Raw genomic sequence first — 21,173 nt, forward strand, 5'->3', positions numbered from 1 at the left:
TCTTGGCTATGGCTCAGACGGACCCTGATCTTAAAAACTTTTGCTTTTGTATAAGCTTCTACCTACTATATTTTATGAGTTTTGATTTATGACTCCTTTTCTTGATCTTACTACTCCTTCAATCATTATAGGTACTCATACTGTTTTGTAATTGTTCAATTCGTTTTTGAATAATATTTGGATTATGGTATGTGACTAATTTCAGAATATTGTGTACAGCTCAAGTACGATATTTCCAGATTCGCTTGATGCAACATTATCCAGCCCTTGGAAATTAAAAGGAATGTATGTAAAGGGGATCATGGTCTCGTATCAGTATCAAAGGCAGCCTCTCAGCGCCATCTAAACCCCGGAATGGGTGTTTCGCCAAAATAATACAGAAAGAAAAATATCAAATAATACACAAAGATGCAGACAACCTCCAATGTTCGTGCCAGAACAAAGAAGATAGATAAAAAGAGACAAAATACAAGAACGATGGATTACCGTGGCGCCCTATACGCATCATATGATGTATAGGAGTACGGGTCAACCTCGTGCCCGTGCTCGTGCTCTTGTTGTCCGAGAGGGCCGTAGCCGCTGCCTCCTGCACGCCACCGGTCAAGCGGATTAGCATCAACTTGAGCTGGCGTTTGCGCGCTGCTGAGAAGTCTTGTCTCGCTTTCATTGGAGTGTTGGTACATGCCTCCGCTGAGGCTGTTGCCGCTGTCACCGCGTGAGAGCGGAACACGGAAGGCCGGATGAACAAGTCCACCAGATTCGGAATGTTCGTAGCCTTCGTTTAATTTTAAAGCGGTCATGGATGGCAGAGAAGGGACGGGGGAGGAAGCACGTGAGGAACTGGGAGACCACTCCGCACCCAAGGTACTGCGTGGTGTCTGGGAACGTTCTGTCATCAAGTCTTCTGGGCGGCCATAGATGCCTCCGCCAAATTCTTCGCGGAAGTCCGGGCGATCCTTGAAGTATGAGAAGTCCAGATGATTCTCTGGGACAACTTCGAATGGAGACGGGTCGGCAGCCTTGCCGGGTTGGGACGACATCATGGGATTCATGGCGATATCGGAATATTCCCCCTCCATATCGCCGCCATCCAAGCGACCCTGGTAGATTTGCTTGAGTGCCTCGGCAGCACGACCATGAACCATAGGGGTCAATAGCGGCTTGTAAAGGGCTGGGTGGCCAAATTTGGAGCTGAGGCGTTCTCCTGCCCTCTTGCTAGACTTTGAAGCACCGAGAGCCTCGGCATCGGTCAGGTTGGCGCGATTATAGTACTCGCAGTCTGGGTCGAATGTGCGGTAACAATAATACTTGAAGCCCAACAGCAAGAATGGCAGAGGAGCGACGCAATACACCATAGTCCAGGTTCCCCTCGACAAAGCGACCAAGGCGATGATGAAATTCGAGAGAATAGTGGCAAAGATCATGCGGTCAAAGATCACGCGCCAGAATGAGCCAGCAGACTCGTTCTTAGTCACAAAGATGTACATAAGCAGATACTTCTTCAAGATGGCATCAACACCAAAGTACAACGCGGTTATAGGCAAGACAATTGGCTGTAATGTGGCGAAGCACATGGCAACAGTAGCATAGAAGAGGAAGTAATTGTAGTAACTAGCGTAGTCAAATGGAGGAGGCGCAGTCCACTCAATAGCTTGGCGTGGGGTTGGCGAAAGGAAGGTCCTGGAGAACCAAACCCAAGCCAAGCTGACCATTTGGAGAAGGTCGATAGTAGCACCGAGATTTCGCTGAAGGAGATATGTCACCCAAAAGGTTGACACATTGCACAGCGCAGTAATCAGCTTATCATAAAGTTGACTATCGATAATGGCCTGCCAAGCATTTTCGTTGTTTTCGTTGGTATCCTCAATCACAGCTGTGACGAAATTCCAAGCAGCGGAAAAGAGAGAGAAGACAATGAGGTTATTGAAGACAAAGAATGCATACAGTTGACCCATGACCTTTCGATCTCGAGAAGTCTTCGTTTTGGCACCGCTTTTGATTGACAGGCGTCGGAAGATAGTCGGAAGAACCAGATAGACGAGGGAGGTGATTGCAGGGGACGCAATACCCTGGATAGCAGCCCATACGTGAGGGTTGGCCTCCAGCTGGGTTTGGAAAGCTGGCCAAACGAGGCCCAAATTGGACAAGCTGGACAAGAAAATGGCAATGAGACCGTTAGGAACAATCCAGACCAGAGTTAGCGCAGTAACCCAAATAAAGTTGGCAAATCGCTTCCATTTCAGAGAAGCCTTGGAAAGAGGCAGATTCTCCCAGATAAGGTCGCTAGGTCGAGGGGCGAGTCTGATGGTAGTACCCTTGGGGTGTTTCTTGCGAGCTGTCCAGGCAACTGCATGCGCCTGTTCGATGTTTTCCCAACTGGCAAACCCATATGGCATAGCATCACGACGATCGATGGACGCTCTACCGTGCTTGATTTGTTCCTCTAAAACGCGAATGCGCACCGTCAAGTAATCAATCGCATCCACTTTTCCATCAGGGTGCTTGCTGCGTTGACTTCGGGGTGGGCGAATGCGAGGACGTTTCGCAGGCAAATGATCGGGTCGTCTGAGGTATTTGGCAAGTATGGACTCTAATTGCCGCACCGCGTCTTCATGTTCCGTGATGATAGACGGTAAGTCCTTCACGTTACGCCCAATAGCAGCACGAGGTAAGGCAGCTGTGGGATTCACTTGATCGGTAAGTCGAAGGATACCCTCATCAGAGCGGTCAGGTGCTGGGATATCGGTGACCATGAGGGTTCGCGCATGCAGACTACGTTGGTAATCTGAACTCTGGAAATATTTCCTTCGTAGAGCCCGTACAGCTTTGTAGTTCCTCCAAAGAAAATATGCGATGACCATGTCAAAAGCCCAAGCACATGCGACCTGGCTCCAAATTGGTGGTGTTGTGGTCACATTGAGAGGGGTCATCAAGTCAAAGACGGACAGGTCTGAGATGTTCTTATTCTTTTTGCTTTCTGCGAAATTCACCGGAATCATAACGATGCAGCCAATGCTCATGAAGATGAAGATATTGCGACACATCTTAGAGAAGCGCAAGAATATGACAGCATCCAGTCCGATGGTTTCTACCAGATGATCCTCGCGCGTTTTGATGACGGGTTTAAACCAGGAGAAGAAGCCCTTGCCCACCGGGGGCGGGGCATGTTTTTGGTCTGCATGTTTGACTTTGGGAGCGTAGACGAGCGAGTGACGGGGACGAAAGAGAGAGAAGAGGAGAGCGAGGACGACGGAGACACCGAGCGAAGTGGCAAGTGAAGCCCAGATAGAGCTGGAATTGAACTGTAGAAGATCGATTGTTAGAGATAATTGTCTCCTCGAGGACTTTAACCCCGCAGAAATCCACCTACGGAAGACTTGAAAGGATTCTGAATAAGATCAAGGAATTCATCCGTTGAGGACTCGGCGCGCAGCTGCAAGCTCAGGCGCCGATCCATGATGGTCGGCAAAACCTCAAAGCGAGCCAAAACAAAGAACAAACGAGAGAATAGTATTCGAAGAAGAAGAAATTAATAATTCGCTGAGAGAGAAAACGAATGACAAGTCGACATGAAGCAAAGCAAAACCCCGATTAAGAGTCCAACAAGCAGAAACCAGAAAGAGTAGGGAAAGGGAAAAAAGCGACGAGTAGTGAGACAATGTACAAGAATGAAAGAAAAGTGGAGCAGTGCGGAGGCCTGGATTCGCAGGCCTATTATTAGTAAAGTAAGAGTGCAGACGATCCGCGCCGATCGTTTCGACCGTTCAAATTTCAGGCCCAGGTTCGCCTGCTCCATGCTCAATTCAGTTCAACGTCAACAATTCCCCATAGTGTGGCCCAGTGTGGCCCAGTCGTGCCCCTTGGTGGCGTCCACAATACGTCGGACTCTCCATACAAAGACCCATACAAATGGGCGTTATTGGTAGACCAGACCAGTGCACCTCGTGGCGATCCAATCACACTCCGCACGGCTGTCGCAGTCTGGAACATCTGGAACATTTACTCAGATTAGGGTCCCAAGGTAACATTCGAAACGCTGACAAGTACACATTGGGTAGTGGACCTGCGTTTAGTGCCGAGTTTTTTTTTTCTGTGCGGTATTCGCAACACCTGCAGAACAGTGGAGTTCATGTATGTAAATAGCTACATACTGATAGTGGTTACGGTGTACTCCGGACAGCTTTGAAGGCGAAGAAGACTAAGAAGACTAAGAAGTGAGGAATTGGACTTGGATGCCTTGTGGCCTGAATATGAATCTGCTGAGGTTGAAGTTAACACCTTAGAAATCAGGCGTTAAGGAAACTAATGAGAATTGCTAATACCACCCCTCAAATGGCTAAACCCACCCCTTCTAAGCTCACCGCCGTATTTGTAATACCACGAGGCACAAAGGCATCAATTTTCTGCCGGCAGCATGAATACGGTCCAGAATTAAATTAAATCTCCACGTAAAAAGCTTCCATTTTACCACACATTTAACGACATTTAATATGCAAGCAAGTTATCTCATTCCAAGCTTAACCTAAAGAGGAAACAGGGGCTGATTTTAAAAACACCGGAAAATGCATTTTCAGTCGAATTAACTGGCAAATCTGTTGATCTGCGGACATCCAGGCCTTTTATGCCCCTCCACGCCCCAATTTCCACACGTATCGGGTCTCCTCCGCGATTGCTGAGTTGCTGGCTGCTGTGAGCCTTGTTGGGACCATTGCTCATAAAACTCACGATCTACAGCATCTTCAACGGCACCTAGCTGCTCCCATAAGCTTGGGATCCGCCTGGACCTCGCCTGACCGCCCATTTTAAATTACACCGCCTTGTTAAGGGCTCATATTACAAATACGGCAGAATTTCCCAAAGCGGCTTAGAAGGGGTGGGTTTAGCCATTTGAGGGGTGGTATTAGCAATTCTCAAACTAATAGCCCCTCGCCAAGCCACATACGCAGCGGATGATGAAGTCACACTCCACATATGTGCACCAGCATCCCACCTGGTCATGACAATAGGGGTCAATGCAGCCCAATCCCACCAAATACATATCTAGTCTATTGTTATAATTTATAACCGCACTACAATGTACATGTGCACTCTCTGCATGACTATTCTACATGACTTTTCCTACATAATAACTTTCTCCTTACTTAAAATGCAAAAAAAAAAAAGATTTTGTCACATGGTCGTGATAGTGTATCTTCATTATGTGTCGACATGACATTTCGCTACATACAACCGGTACGCCAACATCCCCAGGCGCGCCCAATATTTTTCAACATCATAAGGGACATTTAGACGGGAAGAAACAAGCAAAAGAAATTAAACATCAATCAAGTGGGGGGAATTCCTAAGAAACAAAAACACAACACATCTTTTTACAGCTGGTTGGAAGTGTTGAAGTCCTCAAGAGCGACCTTAGTACGCTGGGACATGGTCTTCTCACCCTCACGAACCCACACGCGGGGGTCGAAGAACTTCTTGTTGGGCTTGTCAGCACCATCGGGGTTACCAACCATGGTCTGGAGGTAGTCCTTCTTGTTCTGGATGAAGTCCCGGACACCGGACAGGTATGCGTACTGCATGTCAGTGTCGACGTTGACCTTGACGACACCGTAGCTGATAGCCTCCTTGTACTCCTCCTTGGAGGAACCGGAACCACCGTGGAAGACGAAGTAGACGGGCTTGTCAGACTTGGAGCCCAGCTGCTCCTGGACGTACTTCTGGTGCTTGGAGAGCAGCTCGGGGTGCAGACGGACGTTACCGGGCTTGTAGACACCGTGGACGTTACCGAAACCAGCGGCAATGGAGAAGTAAGGGCTGATGGCAGCGAGGGCCTTCTGGATGGCAAGGATGTCCTCGGGCTGAGTGTAGAGGGAGTTGTTGTCAACATCCTCGTTGTTGACACCGTCCTCCTCACCACCGGTGATACCGATCTCCTATTATGACGTGTTAGATAAAGGATTTAAATATAGAAGTCTTGTTTTTGGGATCAGGAGAATCTTACCATCTCGAGCCACTGCTTCATGGGGGCAGCGCGCTTAAGGTAGGCGGCAGTGGTGTTGATGTTGTAGTCAACGGGCTCCTCGGACAGATCAATCATGTGGGAGGAGAAGAGGGGCTCGCCGTGAAGCTTGTTGTAAGCCTCATCGGCATCGAGCATACCATCGAGCCAAGGGAGGAGCTTCTTGGCGCAGTGGTCGGTGTGCAGGATAACGGGAATACCGTAGGCAGGGGCAATGCTACGGATGTAGTGGGCAGCGGCAACGGAACCAGCAATGGAAGCAGCCTGGCCATCGTTGCTGACACCCTTACCAGCGAAGTAAGCGGCACCACCCTGGGAAACCTGCAGGATGATGGGAGACTTGGCATCGCGAGCAGCCTCGAGGGAGGCGACGACAGTGGAGGAAGATGTGACGTTCTAGAGGAGTATAGTTAGTAGCTGTTGCTGTTGTTGTTCATCTATGGAGAGATAGAATGGAGCTCTCCCACGGATGGGTATGCATATGAATATGAATATAGCGGGGGATATTTGATAGAACATACAATGGCGGGAACGGCGTAGTTGTTAGCCTGGGCGTGCTCGAAGAGACGGAGGACATCGTCACCGACGATGACACCGGTCTTGCGGGAGAGCTGTGCGAGGAGACCCATGATGGATGATGATTGAAATGTACAGGGAATTCGTTAAAAAAAAATTGAAACTGTTAAGAAGAAGAAAAGGAAGAAGAGGTCAGTCCAATCGTAGAAGTAATAAAAGCAAGCGCTTTACCGAAGGACGAAAGCGGGCAGGGTTAAATGGGCAAGGTATGGAGGGGCAAAATTGGTTGGTTGGTTTTGGAGGGGCAAGCATCGTCATCGACACTCACCGGGAAAAGTGGAGCTTGGATTCACTTACTTTATGAAGAAGAAGACAAACTGAGGTCAGGATGATTTCAAAGGCGTGTTCCAAGGCACTGGCTACTTATATAGGGAACTCGTTCAAAGTGGTTTTCAATCCCTCCGAGCTTTTCCGTGGCGCACGAGGATTTGCCGTTCGGCCTGGTTTTCTTGTATAACTTCCCCACTATGAACCTGGCGGGGGGTTTGTTGGGTTGAGCTGCATTTACAATTCCAGGTTTCACGTTGGAAAACTAGGAGATGCACAAACTTGAACTAGGTCTAGCTTTGAACCCTCGGAATTAATCCTGTCATTGAAAATCGCAATTGGAGTAGATCTATCCTATGGGAAGAGAGCAAATACTATCTCTCGGGCTGCAAAGCATTGATCCCGTTCACTCCGTAAATTGTTCGTCCCGTAGCGGGGAACCGAGGAATTCGTGTTTCGCCGTTCTTCCATCATCCGCCATTTACGTAGCAGAGAGAGAGAGAGAGAGTCGAGAACAATATAATGACCCGCTCTTCAATGTACACTTTGCAGGATCAAAACAACCCGGTTCAAACACTGCAACACACACCCTGATCTTGATCCGGTTGCTTGCAGAGTTCCACCGGCTTTTACACTTCGGTCCGGTGTGCAATCCGGTTAAGGGAGGGCCCTCGGTGGATCTGCGTGTGCCTGATCGGAAACCCTGGAGACATCCCTGAATATGACTGTGACATCAGCTCCCGTGGGGCTTCACTACCAAGTTAGATTCACTTGATTCCCAATTCGTAGATCTCATGAAAACCAGTCACTTCTGTCTTCATTTCTACTCTAAAAAACCTAGCCATCAATAGGTGGCTGGTGGCTGGTGGCTGATTGCTGATTCCAGCCTTACCAATGAACTGATGGAGAAAAGTTGCTATGTACGGGAAACCTTTTCTATACAAAGAGATTGTCAATAAGACATGGAAATATGAAACTTCCCTATGCAAGTTTCATCTATAAACGCCCCTCAGCAAAGGCAGGGTTGGCCTCAGGTCGCTCCATCTCGTAGAACAAAAGATATACTTCCTTCTGCATGCCCAGCACGTCCGAGGTTTTGCATTCTTTGATTTTTTCGTCGGAGATCCGCCACCACCGGTCATTCGCCTTGCGACGACGACGAAGTCGGGAACCAAGCCCCGTGGGGGTTTCCACCGATGAGCGCGGGATGGTCCGAGATGATCGTGGGGCAGACGAAATACTTGCTCGACCTGCTTCTGTCGTCGGGCTATGAACATCCGAAGTCGTAGGTTGTGGTGTAGAGGATCGAGAGAAGGTGCTCGGGAAGGAGCGGCGAGAACTGGAAGTAGTGGGGCGTGCTGCTGATGGGGACAGCTGGGTGCCTGACTGGGATGCACCCGAGAGTGAAGTCGACGAGGTCGCAGGTGAAATATTGTTACTGCTACCCCCAATATCATCTGGATTGAGTGGTACCAATCGAGGACTTGGAGCCTCTGAAGGATTTTGGCTGGTGACGCGACTCTGGGCGTAGGAACCAAATGCTTCGGGGGTAGAAAAGGGAGCATAGAGGTTATTGCGACGGAAGGACTCGTAATGACCGCTGTGATGGCTACCCTTGTGGCAGACAATTGCTAGTACCTTGTACCAGGTCTGGTTTAAGATTCCTCCCAGGGGAAGTCGCTCAGGGAATGATACCTTAGCAGCATTCTTTGTCGAGCTGCTGCGATCGAAAATCGAACGCGACAAGTGAATAGCAATGACTTTGGGAAATGCAGTGATACGCATATGACGGGCAATGCGTCGTTTTGGCGCAGAGTCTGCAGGTGGGAATACGATGCCCTTCAGCTCAGCCTCTGGGTCCTTCTCCAATGCCTCTTGGATACGGGAAATTTCATTGTCCAGACGTTCTGACTCGGTCGATGAACGTGTTCTAGCCTTTTCTTGCTTCTTGGCGTCTATCGCGTGCTGAAGTCGACACCGATCACAACGGAAATCTTCGATATATTCGGTTTTCAATAAACCATCAAAACAGGCGTTGAGCGTCGTTGAGCTCTTCTGCGGTACTTGTAGCGTAAGGTTGACGAATGACGTCTGGTTCGGTTTATATTGATAGTGACAAGACTGGCACTCAATCTGCGACTCCAGCTTCCCCTCAAATAAAAATCCCGGTTCATTTTCTATCTCTTTCAATTTCGTATCAATTATGGCAGGGAGACCGTTAGGCGTGCCATCATCAATACGTACCTCCACCTCAGCTGGGCTCTCTGGTACATCGGCTTCAGACTCTGTCCACGCCACATTGGGACTAGCAGACACACCATTAGGACGCAGCGCTTGCTTTCTTGCGCGTACGCCAGCATGGTATTCGTCGCAAAGACGCTCCAAGACGATCTGCAGGAACTCCTGCGCGTCCTGCTGATTGCGGCTAATGCGCGTCCGGAACGCGAACTCTAAAGACTGTATGAACCCCCGCGCTGAGATAGTCTTTTTATAGATAGGCCGCTCGTTCAACCGATCCAGCATTTCTTTTAATGCCTTTGTAATCAATCCTTGTTGTAATTCCCGCATCTTGTCTTCCTTCGCTCCACGTAATTGGTCATCTTGGCTCGATACCGCGTGATAAACCTCCGGTCCGTCCAGTTCGCGACGATGCAGCTCTCGAATGAGATATACGCGAAGATCTCCAAGGCCGGCTAGGGCCTGAAGAACCGAATTGATAAAGCAGTCATTGGCTAGGTTGGACAGGCCTACGATGCTCTTCTTGCGGTTGTTATCGTTGGACTCGTCGCCGTCGATCGTGTAGTTGGGTCCAAACACATAAAACAGGGCGACGGCAGCGAGAGAGGCCCCGGCCGCATAAGCGGCTACTGTTGTAGGCTTCTCTTGCATCAAGGCTTGTGGGTGGTAAAGGGAGGGGGTTGGCGGCGGTTCGTGGCGTAGGGTAGGAAAGTGAGGCGAATCAGCTTAGCAATGTCATGCGCCCCATTGTTCGATTCCAGGATGGTAATATTGGAGAAGAACGGGTGCCTAGGGCCTCGGAGGTACTGAAAGGACAGAGGAAGGGCCCAAGAGAGTCGCTAGGTGTTGAGTTGCTGCAACAATATCTTATTCACAAGGAACTGGGGAAATAGTTGAGAATTCTGCGGGCTAGGCCGGGGAAGAGGAGGGGGCGGGAGTGGACCGAAGGGTTCATGCGGAGAAGTCGGGGGCTTCGATCTAAGAAATAACAAGTTTCCGGATCCTTTTAGTCAAAACGGGGTAACTCCGACCGGAGAATATAATATCAAGGGCACCTAAAAGGTCATTGAAAGCCACAGTAACTTCCGGATGCATTATGGCTAGCTCGTTCTTGGGTGAATCCAATCCAATGTCCAGTCGTCATCCCCCAATTAGCCTATTCTGCGCGGTCAAGGCGCTGTAGCACTGAGTCATCTTCCTTTGACGGATCCTCCGGATAACTGTTGACCCCACATTTGGTGTATTATGGAAAGCCACCGTGGTTGATTCTTAAAAAGACCCGGGGGTTATAAAGGGAGATGCTGGATGTAAAGAAGCTTGGTCTGTCGGCTCCAAATGTCCGTAGGCATCCATGTATCGCAACAAAACGAGTCACCTTTGAGCCATTGGGAAATCAAAAATGGAATTGACGTGGGAAAGGGCCTCTGCTAGGCTCCCATTTTGGACAGCCTGGAGATGGTGGAACAAAGTTGTAAGGGGAGAAAATTGGCGACAAACCCCAGATGTAAACAAGTGGTATATCCATTTTGACTAGTCTTTCTTTGAATGTTCCACATGATTACCTACATAGCCAGAGTACATCATGATAGTATGTAGCATATATACAGAGTATAGTAGATACTACAGAGCTAGTTATTACGTATAGATAAATATTCCAAACGAAATATTTTACCTGGAACTATTTCAATCAAGGAGCTCGGAATTAATATTCAAAATGTAGGTCTGATCAAGGTCACGATGACCATGCATTGAATTGTGGAAAATGCCCCCTAATTTTTTAATATGGGCTTTATCAAGACTTTTATAATGTCCTTCCATCCACATGTTCGATCTCTATCAAAAATTCCATCGTATCATAACTTTCATTTCAGTCTAAAAACCCTTGGGTTTAGGAGCGGAGCGTCTCAGGCAGGGTAGCAACCTTCTCTTCGAACAGTTCCTCGGCCTGCTTCCACACACGAGCAGTGGTGCGATCCTTCAGCTGCAGAAGGCTAGGGAGGAGAGCCTCGCTGAACTGCTCAGAGCTCTCACGGGGAAGAAGAGATGGCAGGTGGTCGATGCTGATGACGCTTAAAGGCGGGCCCTGGGTACCTGCGGGCAGGGTAACAGGAACAGTAGGCTTATCGAATGTGGTAGTGACTGTTGCTATGTGAGTTTTCATTCTTTAAATAGGGTTGAGTGATAATAAAATGATCGGCCACTTACTGTCGTAAACAGGGACGGGGTTGAAGGGGTTGGTGGTGTCGGCGCTGACGTCGCAGATAACAGAGAGAGCGCGATTGGAAGAGGTGAGGGACTCGACGTTGACGAAAGCTTTGCGAAGGAAGGATAATTAGCTAGAGGCGATGATATGAGTGAATTGAGTAAACTTACGAGGGATCTGAGCGCTCAGGTAAATGCAGTTGACGAAAATGTCGCTGGTCACAATCTCCTCGAAAGGACCGCCCTTCTTGGTCTCGGCCATATCCCACTTAATAATGTTGGAGTCGGGGATACCGACATCCAGGGCCAGCTGGACGGCACCCTTGCCACAACGGCCAAGGGCACCGATGACAAGAACGGTAGGGTACTTGCCGGAGATCTTCTTACCAGCCTCAACGCTCTCCTTGACGGACTCGATCAGGAGATCCTGGTTGGCGTAAGGAACCTCACCAGGGAGCGCTCCACCCTCGGGATGGGCGAGCTGCCAGGCCCAGTTCTTGACAGCCAGTGCAGAACCAGCGTAACCAGCAGAGAAGCCGAAAGCAGCAACGCGACGGCCAACCTCATCGGTGAGGAACTCCAGGTCAAGCAGAAGACCCTTGCCGCGGGGCCAGCGGCTTAGGACATCTTGCCATCCACCCTGCTGCTTGTAGCAATGGGCGAAAGTAACGTGAACGTGCTCCAAGGGGAAGTCCTCCTCGGGCAGTTCCTTCAGACCCAAAACAACGGCGTCCTTGGGAGCATCTTTTACCCAGGAGCCTTCATCAACGAGAGGAGCTCCGATCTATATTCAATCGCGAGGTTTAAATGGTGAACTATCGGATGAAAGGGTAAATGGGGGTGCGAACCTTGGCGAATTCCTCATCTATTGATAGTGTTAGCCAATTGAGTCATAATACTCCAAACACGACCAATTCAGAGAACATACCATCAAAAATGCGCTGAGTAGAGCGCTCGACTGTCACATGGTAGCCAGCATCAATCAATGCCTTGCAAGTGGTTGGGGTCACTAAATTAAAAGCTATCAGCAAACAATTATCCCTCCAAGAGCCGATAACGACAATTGAATAGTGGGGAAGAAGAGGGACTCACAAGCAGACCGCGCCTCAGCGGGCTTGGTCTCAGCACGAAGCCAAATCTTCTGCGACATGATGAATTGTAAAGTATTAAGAAGGTATGAAAGTAAATAACAATGTAGACAGGAAGCAATTGAGATCAAAGCAGAAATAAAATAGCATCGCGGTGACACATTGATAGCGGGGTTGGTTTCTCCGTCCCCGGGGCAGTGAGTCAGCCCGATTTTCGGCGGGCGGAGTCCCGATTCGGGTACTTAGGGCATGCTTAGCATTGGAAGCTGAAGTTCTAGAGGTCTTACGAGGGAAGCTGTCTTATGGAATATACTTGGAGTTTCGTTGATTTATTTTTGGATGATAATGACAATCTCATCCCTCCACGGATAATAATAATTCATACACCGGCTTCTGCGGCGAGATGAATAGTAGAAGGCTATAGCACGGGATGGGATACCAGATTTTCGGGCCATACAGAAGGCTTAGGTAGCCTTGGTTCGGCTACGAGTGCGGCTTCCGATTCCATCACCTGGGATCACTTTCTTGATTGCCTCTTTCACTTTCTCTTTCTTAGGACGTCCTGCTTTCTTCGAGTCGCCATTGGTATCCTGGGTGGCAGTTGTCGTAGCAGGGGCGACCGGGCTCGACTCTGCAGGTTCATTGGCATCGGAAGCTGGTGCGGCGTTCACATCTAGCTTTTGTTTCTTGGCCTCGGGTTCTTCTGTTGCTTCGGATGCTGGTTCTTTCTTGTCTTCGGTGACCGAGGCTGCAGTTGGGACTGAGGCCGGTGTCGTAGTTGAGTCAAGATCACGTTTCTCGCCAGTTTGAGGCTCCTCCTTCGTTTCTTCGTTTTGAATTTGCCCCTGGGTCTGGGCCTTGGATACCTGTACCTGGGCGTCCACTGGCGCTTCGGGCTCCGAGGATGCAACTGCTCGGCCAATACTAGATTCTGTAGGTGGTGCCACCGATGGTTTGGTAGTAGGGGCCTCTAGACTGTCGACATTCGCACCTGCCTTGGCATTTTCACCAGAGAGTAGTTCACTTTCCGTCTGGCTCGGATGTACGACGCTTTGAACCGGCTGAGAGGGTTCGCTGGTGGAAGCTACCATTGATTAGTCAGCATACACTCGGATGAAATTGACATGAATAGCAATGGTGAGAGTTGCCCAGACAAGAAACTTGGGTAAGGTCTGGGGGAATTCATCTGAATGAAGCCATTGCAGTACAAAGGGCACACACCTGGAGCTGGGATAGGGTTTTGCACAGAAACTCCTTCGGTAGTCATGGTGGATCAATGATGTCAGATGTGGGAACGCGGTTGGGAGAGGTGAATTTCACGAGAAATACGATCGCGAACGTAGGGCGACTGCAATTAAGGAGATAGATATGATTTACGAAGAGATAATGGGATGGAAAAAGAGTTGATTGAAATCAAAGTGGGAGAAGTGAGGCTGCGCGGTGACGTTTACTACACAAGAGCAACTGGAGACGCTAACCCGATTCCATCGAAGTGCGACGGGGCTGATTCGCCCCCTGCTACCCCATGCTAAAACCGCCGTCACACAACTCCTAAATGGACCATTTCCATTCTGTCCGTCATATTCTTCTCTTGCACCTTAGGGTTGTGCTTTCATACAACTTCAGAATTGGATTGATGAAAAGTGTATCGTCCAGAAGGTCATCCTCTCAGTGTGACGCTGCCTTGATACAAGCATGCCAAGCAGATCTCGGAGATATTTATCCGGATGGCGCAGCGGGAGTGGAGTCACAGTGCGGAGTACATTCGACGGTTTTCGTCATATCGCACTGAAGTACTCCGAGAAGTGCTGCTAGGGTCCGCTCACCAAATGAGAAATACAGAGTAACGATCTCTCGTTCCCATAGTTCATAGAACAGAAATATAGAACATGGCTGGAAGAGCGCTGTAGTCTCCCTGGTCTTTTGATGACGGTGTCATGAAGCTCGAGTGTAATCCTGCGCAGTCGTTCGCACTCTGTAGTACTTATCTGGCAGCCGTAGTGTTGTTTCTAGTAAATAGTATTAAGGCGGTTGTTTGTCAGGAAACGGCTTCCACAACTCAGGCCAAGCTAAATTCAAGACGGCTAAGAAGATCCTCCTGTTCTTTGGAAGAGATAGGAAGGCGAGATCCTTCAGCGGTAGAATCTGCGGTCGTATTTGGAAAGAATTGCTGTATAAGGTGAGCCAGATGAATAGCCTCCCGGATATTCTTCCGATCAATCAAAAGGTGTAGTGCATCGCACGCAATACGAAGTACCGCATCCCGTCGCGGAGAATTCCAAGAAAGGAATTTGGTAGGCGACAAGGTTTCCACGAATCGAATTAAAGGTTGAGGGTCAGGATTTTTTGGATGGCAAAGCGATATGCTGGCGGATATCAATGAGTTCGGGACGGACAGTGTGGAGATTACACTCTGATACTCATCGTAGGTCGTGACCGATACTAGCTCATTCAAAGGTTTGAGTTCCAATGCCGCTCGGTTAAGACGGGCTCCGGCTTCCAACAACATTGTTTTTCCAGGCAAATGGGTTTTCTGTCGAGATATTGAATGCATGTTGCAGACATGTACGTAATGTTGGAATGCCGAGCCCAAACCCTTTCCATATCGAATTTCAGCTTCTATGAAGCCAACCAGAAAGTTGTTAAAAGTTTGCTGGGCCACCACCTCATTCATTCGGCCATTATGACCGCCGAGGTCATAGCTCATGAGCATTTCGAGCCAACAGATAATCGTATCTTGAAGACCTTCTGCGACCATGAACTTGGCCAAGGACGAGGAAGTAGCTTTCCAGCGTAGAAGCATTTGTCGGGAAGCCCCATCTGAAGCCCAAAACCAATCTACCACTCTAGATGCGGTACGAGACGTCTTCATCGTCTCGCTGACTTCCCCATTATCTGAGGAGCGCACTAGCAGAAGTTGCGACTTTAAGCATTTAGTAAGCAAAAACGGTGTGACTGCTCCCGATGCTGCCATTTCATCGAAGAGCCCCATTGGGTTCTCAGCTAGTCGCTTGTCTTGGCTAATATTCTTTCCCGCATGATGGTCCAGAGACGTAGCCTTGGGTGGTACGATTCGAAATAACGGGTTATCCAGGATATTATGCAAGTGTTGGTCTGTTGCATGAAGCGAGGAATCCGTATTCAAGGGCTGCCGATCGCTTTCATTATGGGGTGGCTTGGAGGCTGGGTACGCCTGGTCCAATTGACTGCGAAAGGATGATGTGAGGGCATTCAGTAACTGTTGAGACTCTCGCGGAGTTCGAGGTAGTGGCTGATGTATTTTGGGCCACGACTTGAATTGGAAAATGGAGGTGCCCTTCATGATGGATGCGGTGACTCCAACGATGGTCCTACTGTAGCAAGTGGTGGAGAGCCCCCTTGTGAACGCCCCAAGGTTGAGAAGGGGAAGATCGCCGCGAGGGGTGGGCGGTGAAGGGTGCAGATTAGAAGTGTACGCCCCCTTGCCCATAGATAGACTTTACCGCCTATTACACCGCTGCCTGTACTGTAAGCTCTACATAGATAGAAAACTAGGTGGAAAGACAGGTAGAAAGACAACAAGAAAGACCAGTGGAAAGATAAGTTAAGAAATGGCTTTTTTCTAGATATATTAGATTATGCTAGTAAGTTCGTTTAAAAAATATCTCAAAAAACATGGCGATATCCCATAGGCCTCCAGGGCTGGATAGTTGAAGTTATTGTATTACAAGTATCGTGATTTTCTGCCGGCATGGAAGTGGATGACGAGCAGACCGAAGTGTGGTGCAAGCGGGAAGAAAAGGAAGAAATTGGTGGAAGAAACGATCAAAGGACTGCAGAGAAAAAAGTAAAAAAAAAAGATAGAATGGATGAAAGAATTAGTTCTAGATCTCAATTGGTCGCTTGCATTCAAACCTCTAGTCTTTTATGCTTGAGAAATGCTCTCGCTCCTTCTATGCTATAACTTTCATAGTATAAAGAATTGCAGGCAGATCAAGCAAGCACACCCAATAGGCGCCACTCGCTAAAAAGCCGGGCAGTGCCAAGACCAGCTGTGACTGGGAGCAACACATCAGAACTTAGCTTTTGCCTTCCCCATTCACACTCCTGCTCTCTCTCCTCATAACAACATCTCTTTTCCCTTTTTCTCTCTCTTGCTTGTGTCTCTGAATTTATATTTGGCCCCAGTGCCTGTGGTCTTTTCTGGTGCTTTACCTCTTGCGCGAGGGTGCATCACGCTTTTTCCTACCTCAGATCCTTCCCTTTCAACGAAACCCTTGCGACGCCATCGTGACCTCCTTCCCAATTTCACTTCTTTCATCTCACACATCCTCCTGAAATAATGTCCGACGTTCAGAACCGACCCTCTGCCCGAGGCAGAGTATCCGCCCGTGGTGGACGCGGTGGTTACAGCAACAGAGGTGGCCGGGGTGGAAGCAGCAGATCCAATGCAGACAGCTCAGACCTCCCCTCCTTTGATGAAGGTGAAATCGGACAAATGAAGAAGAAGTATTCCGACACTCTGCCTACTCTCCGAGAATTATTCCCCGACTGGAAAGACGAGGACCTCGCATTCGCACTAGAGGACTCAAATGGTGATCTCGAGGAAGCAATTGAGCGCATCACTGAAGGTGGGTCCCCCTTGGCTGAACGAGGACTCGGCGCATCGTAATTTTTTTGGATCATATGCTTATATTAATCAATTACCCCAGGCAATGTATCGCAGTGGGGAGAAGTCAAAAAGAAGACCACAGACCGCACTCGCCCTAAAGCCAAGGAGGTTCAGAGCACCTCGACCGAGCCGACTGCAGCTTCCGTCCGTGGAGCCCGTGGTCGCGGCGGATTCGAAGGGCGTGGTCGTGCCCGCGGAGACCGAGGTCGTGGCGGCCGTGGTGGCCGGGCAGGCGCTCAAGCTGCCAATGGAGCTCGTGTCGTCAGCACCGCAGAGTCTGTGCCGGCAGTTGCGACAGTGGCAGAGACAGAGCCTGTTACATCTAAGGCAGGAGAAGAAGCTGAGACTGAATCTGCAGCTGTTGACTCCGAGCCTAAGACTAGTGTGATTCCTGATGGTGCAAAGAAGGGATGGGCTAGCTTGTTTGCCAAACCTGCTCCTCCTCCCCCACAGAAGAAACCGCCACAGGCTGCTCCCGCGCCCGCACCTGCACCTGCGCCTATTCCCGAGAAGCCCGTTGAGCCTGTGCCAAAACAGAAGGCCCCCGAGCCTGCACCGGTACCGGCCGCAGCTCAGAAGACTCCTGTTGCTAAGCCGACCGTCCCCGCCGTTCCTACCGTTCCTGTCATCCCCGCTACAGCTGGCAAGCAACACAAAGGTGACTTGACCGAGACAAACCTTGAACAAATTCCCGATGTTTCTGCTCCTGCTCCCACCGCAACTGCTGCTAGCACCGTTGGCAGCGGCATTGACCCCGCCGCCGCTGCTGCAAGCGGCACTCCTTCTCGTGCTCCTCCCTCCAGTCTTCCTGGTAGCGCATACAAGCAAGGTGTTCGGGCGCCTGGTTTCCAACGCCGTGTTATGGAGCAGCAGCAAGCTGTTGTCATGCCTGGGAATCATGCGGTCGACCGTGCTGCCGTGCAATTTGGTAGCATGGGACTGAACGGTGACTCTGTGGACATTGATGAGAACCGTGAGGAGGCCGAGACTCGCACTCAACCTCCTCAGCACTCTCCTGTTGCCCCCCGTGCGGCTCTCCCACCTACGTCTCAAGGTTCCGCCGAGACTGGCGCCGCCCGTCCCGCTCCGGGTCTGCCTCCAGTCCCCCAGGCCTCTGTCGGCGACTCTTCATTCTCTGAATTTGGACGCTACTCTGAGGCCCAAAAGCCATACGATCCTTTCAACCCTCAAATCAGCCAGCCTCAGCAACAGATCCCGGAGCCCTTCGCCAATCAGGCCCCTGCTCAGCCTGCTGCCACAACCGGCAGCGAATACGCTCCCTTTTATGCCGCAGATCAGCGATTCCCTTACTATAACAACAACTACGGCTCCTACGGACAGTCCCAGGATGCTAGTGCTGCTCCTCGGGCTGCTCCTGGATTCGGTGTTTCTGGTGCCGAGGCTGCGCCTCAAGTTCCTGCCAGCCAGGCTCCCACTCGCTACGGCCCTGTTGATGCTACTAACAGTGGTCACAACACTCCTAACCCTACCCTCCCTGGCGCGACCCAGGCCCCTGCTGCCCAGCAGCATATGGCTGGTCAGAGTGCTTACGGCTACGGCTACAACCCTTACTACTCCAGCCCTCACTACGCTCAGTACATGAACCAGATGAACCAGCAACAGTACGGCCGGAGCCGCCCGATGTATGATGATGCTCGTCGTTATGATGAACAGCAGCAGCAGCAACAACAACAACAACAGCAACACTACGGTATGCCACACAACAACCAGTATGGTTACGGCAACCAGTATGGTCCTTACGGTGGCAAGGGTGGCATGTATGGTCAGCCTCACGGCGGCTTCTCTTACGACCACGCCTCCTCTCCCGCCAACACTGCTGCTAGCTTTAACCAAACCGCTGCCCCTGGACGTGACTCCGTCTACAGTGCTCGCACTAGCTCTGCCCAGCCAGCCGATAGCCAGCAGTCCGCTACTGGTGCCAATGCCTTCAGCACCGGAATGTCGGACGTCTTCGCTCGTTCCCAAGCTGGTGGATTCGGTCAAACACCCTCAGTCGCTCAACAGCCCCCTGTGGCCACCGAAGAGACCAAGGGCTTTGAGGCACCCAAGGCCGGTGGCCCCAGCCCATCTCTGACTCAGGCTAATCGCCCCGGCTCTGCCACCAACAATGTCCCCGGCCAGGCCCAGGGTCAGACCGGCCTTCCTCAGCAGGGTCAGCAAGCCTTCGGTGGCTACGGTCACCTTAACCCGCAGTATGCTGGTCTTGGTGGACTTGGTGGTCACCAGGGAAATGCTTCGCAGACTGGCGGTTATAACTATGGGGCTGGCTTCGGTAACTACTACGGAAACAACCGTGGTGGCTGGGGTAACAACTACGGCCACTAAATGTCGAGACTATAGTTTCATTCCCCTTCTTCCTTGCCATACACATATGGCGTTGCATTTACAGGTGATTTGAGAAAATGGAGGGTCGTTGCTCTTGACCTTGCAAGGCAGACAACGTGATGCTGTCTGTATTAGGCAGTATCATTTAACCTGAAAAAACGCTCCAGCTTTTCTTTTCGTCCTTTTTTCCTCAACATTTGTGTAATCTCTACTCTCTTCTGGGAGCTTGGTTGGCTTTTCCTTATTGGGGAACTGGGTCTTGCGGGTTTTCTTTTTCTTTGTCTTTTTTCATTTTCCCAGGTCGCTTTTTTTCTTTTGCTACTGCTGCTCCTTGTTGAGCCGGTCTGTATTAAATCCATCAACTTTCCCGAGTGCCTGTGTTCCTCCACTCTTGTTTCTTTTTTCTTTTACTTTTTTTTTCTTTTTTCCCTCCTAGCTCACGGTGTCTCTTCGGGGTTCGGTGTGCCGTTCAGTGAAAACGGGATTATATTAATGTCCCTTCTTTGCAACTTCTGTTCTTCACCGTGAGCAATGTCTGATGATTGCCAGGTACGGTGGAGAGGTAGATCATGATGGACTGCTCATGTTACTTATGTTTACTGGGCCTCCAAAAAAGTGTGATGAGTTATGTACGCACCTATACAAACCAGATATTCCAGGACCAATCGATTTTGTTAGGGACCGGGACAAATCTCGCTGATATAAATGCGTAATTCTCTTCTATTCAAAGTACATATCTCCTACAAAGCAGACTCCCATTCAACTTGGAAATCCTCCTTGGGTATCTAGGGGACTACATATACGTACTATATCTCCTCTGCCAAGTGGAGATTTCCTATTCAAGATGCCGCCGCTTTCATTATGGTCAAGACATTAGCGTCAAGGTATCTGTTATCGCGAAGAATTCGGGGGAAATCTTACAATTGAAGTCCTGTCCGTGACACTGCGCATCCCAACGAGAAAACAAGAAAATGTGTCATCGATGTCAGGTATGTGTTTCTCCATCCCCAAACATTGCATATCCTTGTCCATAACATGATAAATCCTGGAAGGTAAGGAGATAACAATTAAATCTGGGTCTTCATAGACTTACCCGTATATGTAATCAAATACGACGTTACAAACCAGCTCGTTTGATTAGAGCTGTTTAGATCACTCGTTATGGCGAAAACTGAGGTACTGATGACTGTTCCCTCAACGTTGACAATGAAAAGACTGATAGAGAGACTGGTTTATTTTGTTAATAACCAAATATCGAAGACGACAAGGCAAAATCAACGAATGCCTACCTAAATGCCATAGCATACAGCCTCCAGCCAAACAAACAATGACTATCGGACTAAGATTCGGTTTCCACATTGTTAGTAGCTATTGCAGATTTTATGCTTGTTGTATGTCACCCCAGCTACTATCGCTTTCAATTTTCCTCGACTACAGAAGGAAATAGAAGTAGCAGAGTTTGCTACTACCACGCGCAAGGCCCTGTTGCCAGAGCTATTATATTATAAAAACAACATGTCCAAGTCTGATCAGCTTTCCAATATAGATGAGATATGCATACCAAGGGGGGTTACACAGTATCCAAGCTGAAGGGATAAAAAAAATGGAAGTCGACTCGCGCCGATCTGGTCTTTCGTTGATGGCATCGACGTAAGTACCGACTTCACTTCTAAGTTTATCAGTGAGATACTATAGACCCCCCTTGCCTCATAACGTTATCGCGCATTCCTAGATCCCGACCAACAGAATTGAATAAATAGACTGATGGGCAAGTGAATGGACCTAGTTT

The 21,173-nt window shown here is 49.5% G+C and overlaps 7 protein-coding genes across 7 annotated transcripts; 1 reads left to right on the top strand and 6 right to left on the bottom strand.

Moving 5' to 3' along the window:
• Positions 1–482: 482 nt before the first annotated feature.
• On the bottom strand, positions 483–3,457 carry N7478_003321 (putative DUF221 domain protein; the record flags this gene model as incomplete). Its single annotated transcript, XM_056919535.1, has 2 exons — positions 483–3,302; positions 3,371–3,457. 2 exons carry the CDS (start codon positions 3,455–3,457, stop codon positions 483–485), a joined length of 2,907 nt encoding a protein of 968 aa, XP_056782693.1.
• Positions 3,458–5,331: 1,874 nt separating this feature from the next.
• N7478_003322 (fructose-bisphosphate aldolase FBA1) lies at positions 5,332–6,645 on the bottom strand (the record flags this gene model as incomplete). Its single annotated transcript, XM_056919536.1, has 3 exons — positions 5,332–5,930; positions 5,999–6,412; positions 6,538–6,645. 3 exons carry the CDS (start codon positions 6,643–6,645, stop codon positions 5,370–5,372), a joined length of 1,083 nt encoding a protein of 360 aa, XP_056782694.1. The 3' UTR covers positions 5,332–5,369.
• Positions 6,646–7,855: 1,210 nt separating this feature from the next.
• N7478_003323 (putative ubiquitin C-terminal hydrolase) lies at positions 7,856–9,748 on the bottom strand (the record flags this gene model as incomplete). The annotated part of the gene is made up of 1 exon (XM_056919537.1): positions 7,856–9,748. One exon carries the CDS (start codon positions 9,746–9,748, stop codon positions 7,856–7,858), a length of 1,893 nt encoding a protein of 630 aa, XP_056782695.1.
• A 1,237-nt stretch (positions 9,749–10,985) lies between these two features.
• lys1 (saccharopine dehydrogenase (NAD+, L-lysine-forming)) lies at positions 10,986–12,449 on the bottom strand (the record flags this gene model as incomplete). Its single annotated transcript, XM_056919538.1, has 6 exons — positions 10,986–11,236; positions 11,303–11,410; positions 11,471–12,083; positions 12,148–12,164; positions 12,228–12,308; positions 12,392–12,449. 6 exons carry the CDS (start codon positions 12,447–12,449, stop codon positions 10,986–10,988), a joined length of 1,128 nt encoding a protein of 375 aa, XP_056782696.1.
• A 402-nt stretch (positions 12,450–12,851) lies between these two features.
• Positions 12,852–13,654, bottom strand: N7478_003325 (uncharacterized protein; the record flags this gene model as incomplete). The annotated part of the gene is made up of 2 exons (XM_056919539.1): positions 12,852–13,471; positions 13,609–13,654. The coding sequence occupies 2 exons, from the start codon at positions 13,652–13,654 to the stop codon at positions 12,852–12,854; spliced, it is 666 nt and encodes a 221-aa protein (XP_056782697.1).
• Positions 13,655–14,446: 792 nt separating this feature from the next.
• N7478_003326 (uncharacterized protein) lies at positions 14,447–15,709 on the bottom strand (the record flags this gene model as incomplete). The annotated part of the gene is made up of 1 exon (XM_056919540.1): positions 14,447–15,709. The coding sequence occupies one exon, from the start codon at positions 15,707–15,709 to the stop codon at positions 14,447–14,449; it is 1,263 nt and encodes a 420-aa protein (XP_056782698.1).
• Positions 15,710–16,708: 999 nt separating this feature from the next.
• On the top strand, positions 16,709–19,384 carry N7478_003327 (putative RNAPII degradation factor Def1; the record flags this gene model as incomplete). The annotated part of the gene is made up of 2 exons (XM_056919541.1): positions 16,709–16,997; positions 17,079–19,384. 2 exons carry the CDS (start codon positions 16,709–16,711, stop codon positions 19,382–19,384), a joined length of 2,595 nt encoding a protein of 864 aa, XP_056782699.1.
• Positions 19,385–21,173: the final 1,789 nt, after the last annotated feature.

Source organism: Penicillium angulare, assembly GCF_028827245.1.
Source record: "Penicillium angulare strain IBT 27051 chromosome Unknown utg000003l_segment0_segment0, whole genome shotgun sequence".
Taxonomy (NCBI): domain Eukaryota; kingdom Fungi; phylum Ascomycota; class Eurotiomycetes; order Eurotiales; family Aspergillaceae; genus Penicillium; species Penicillium angulare.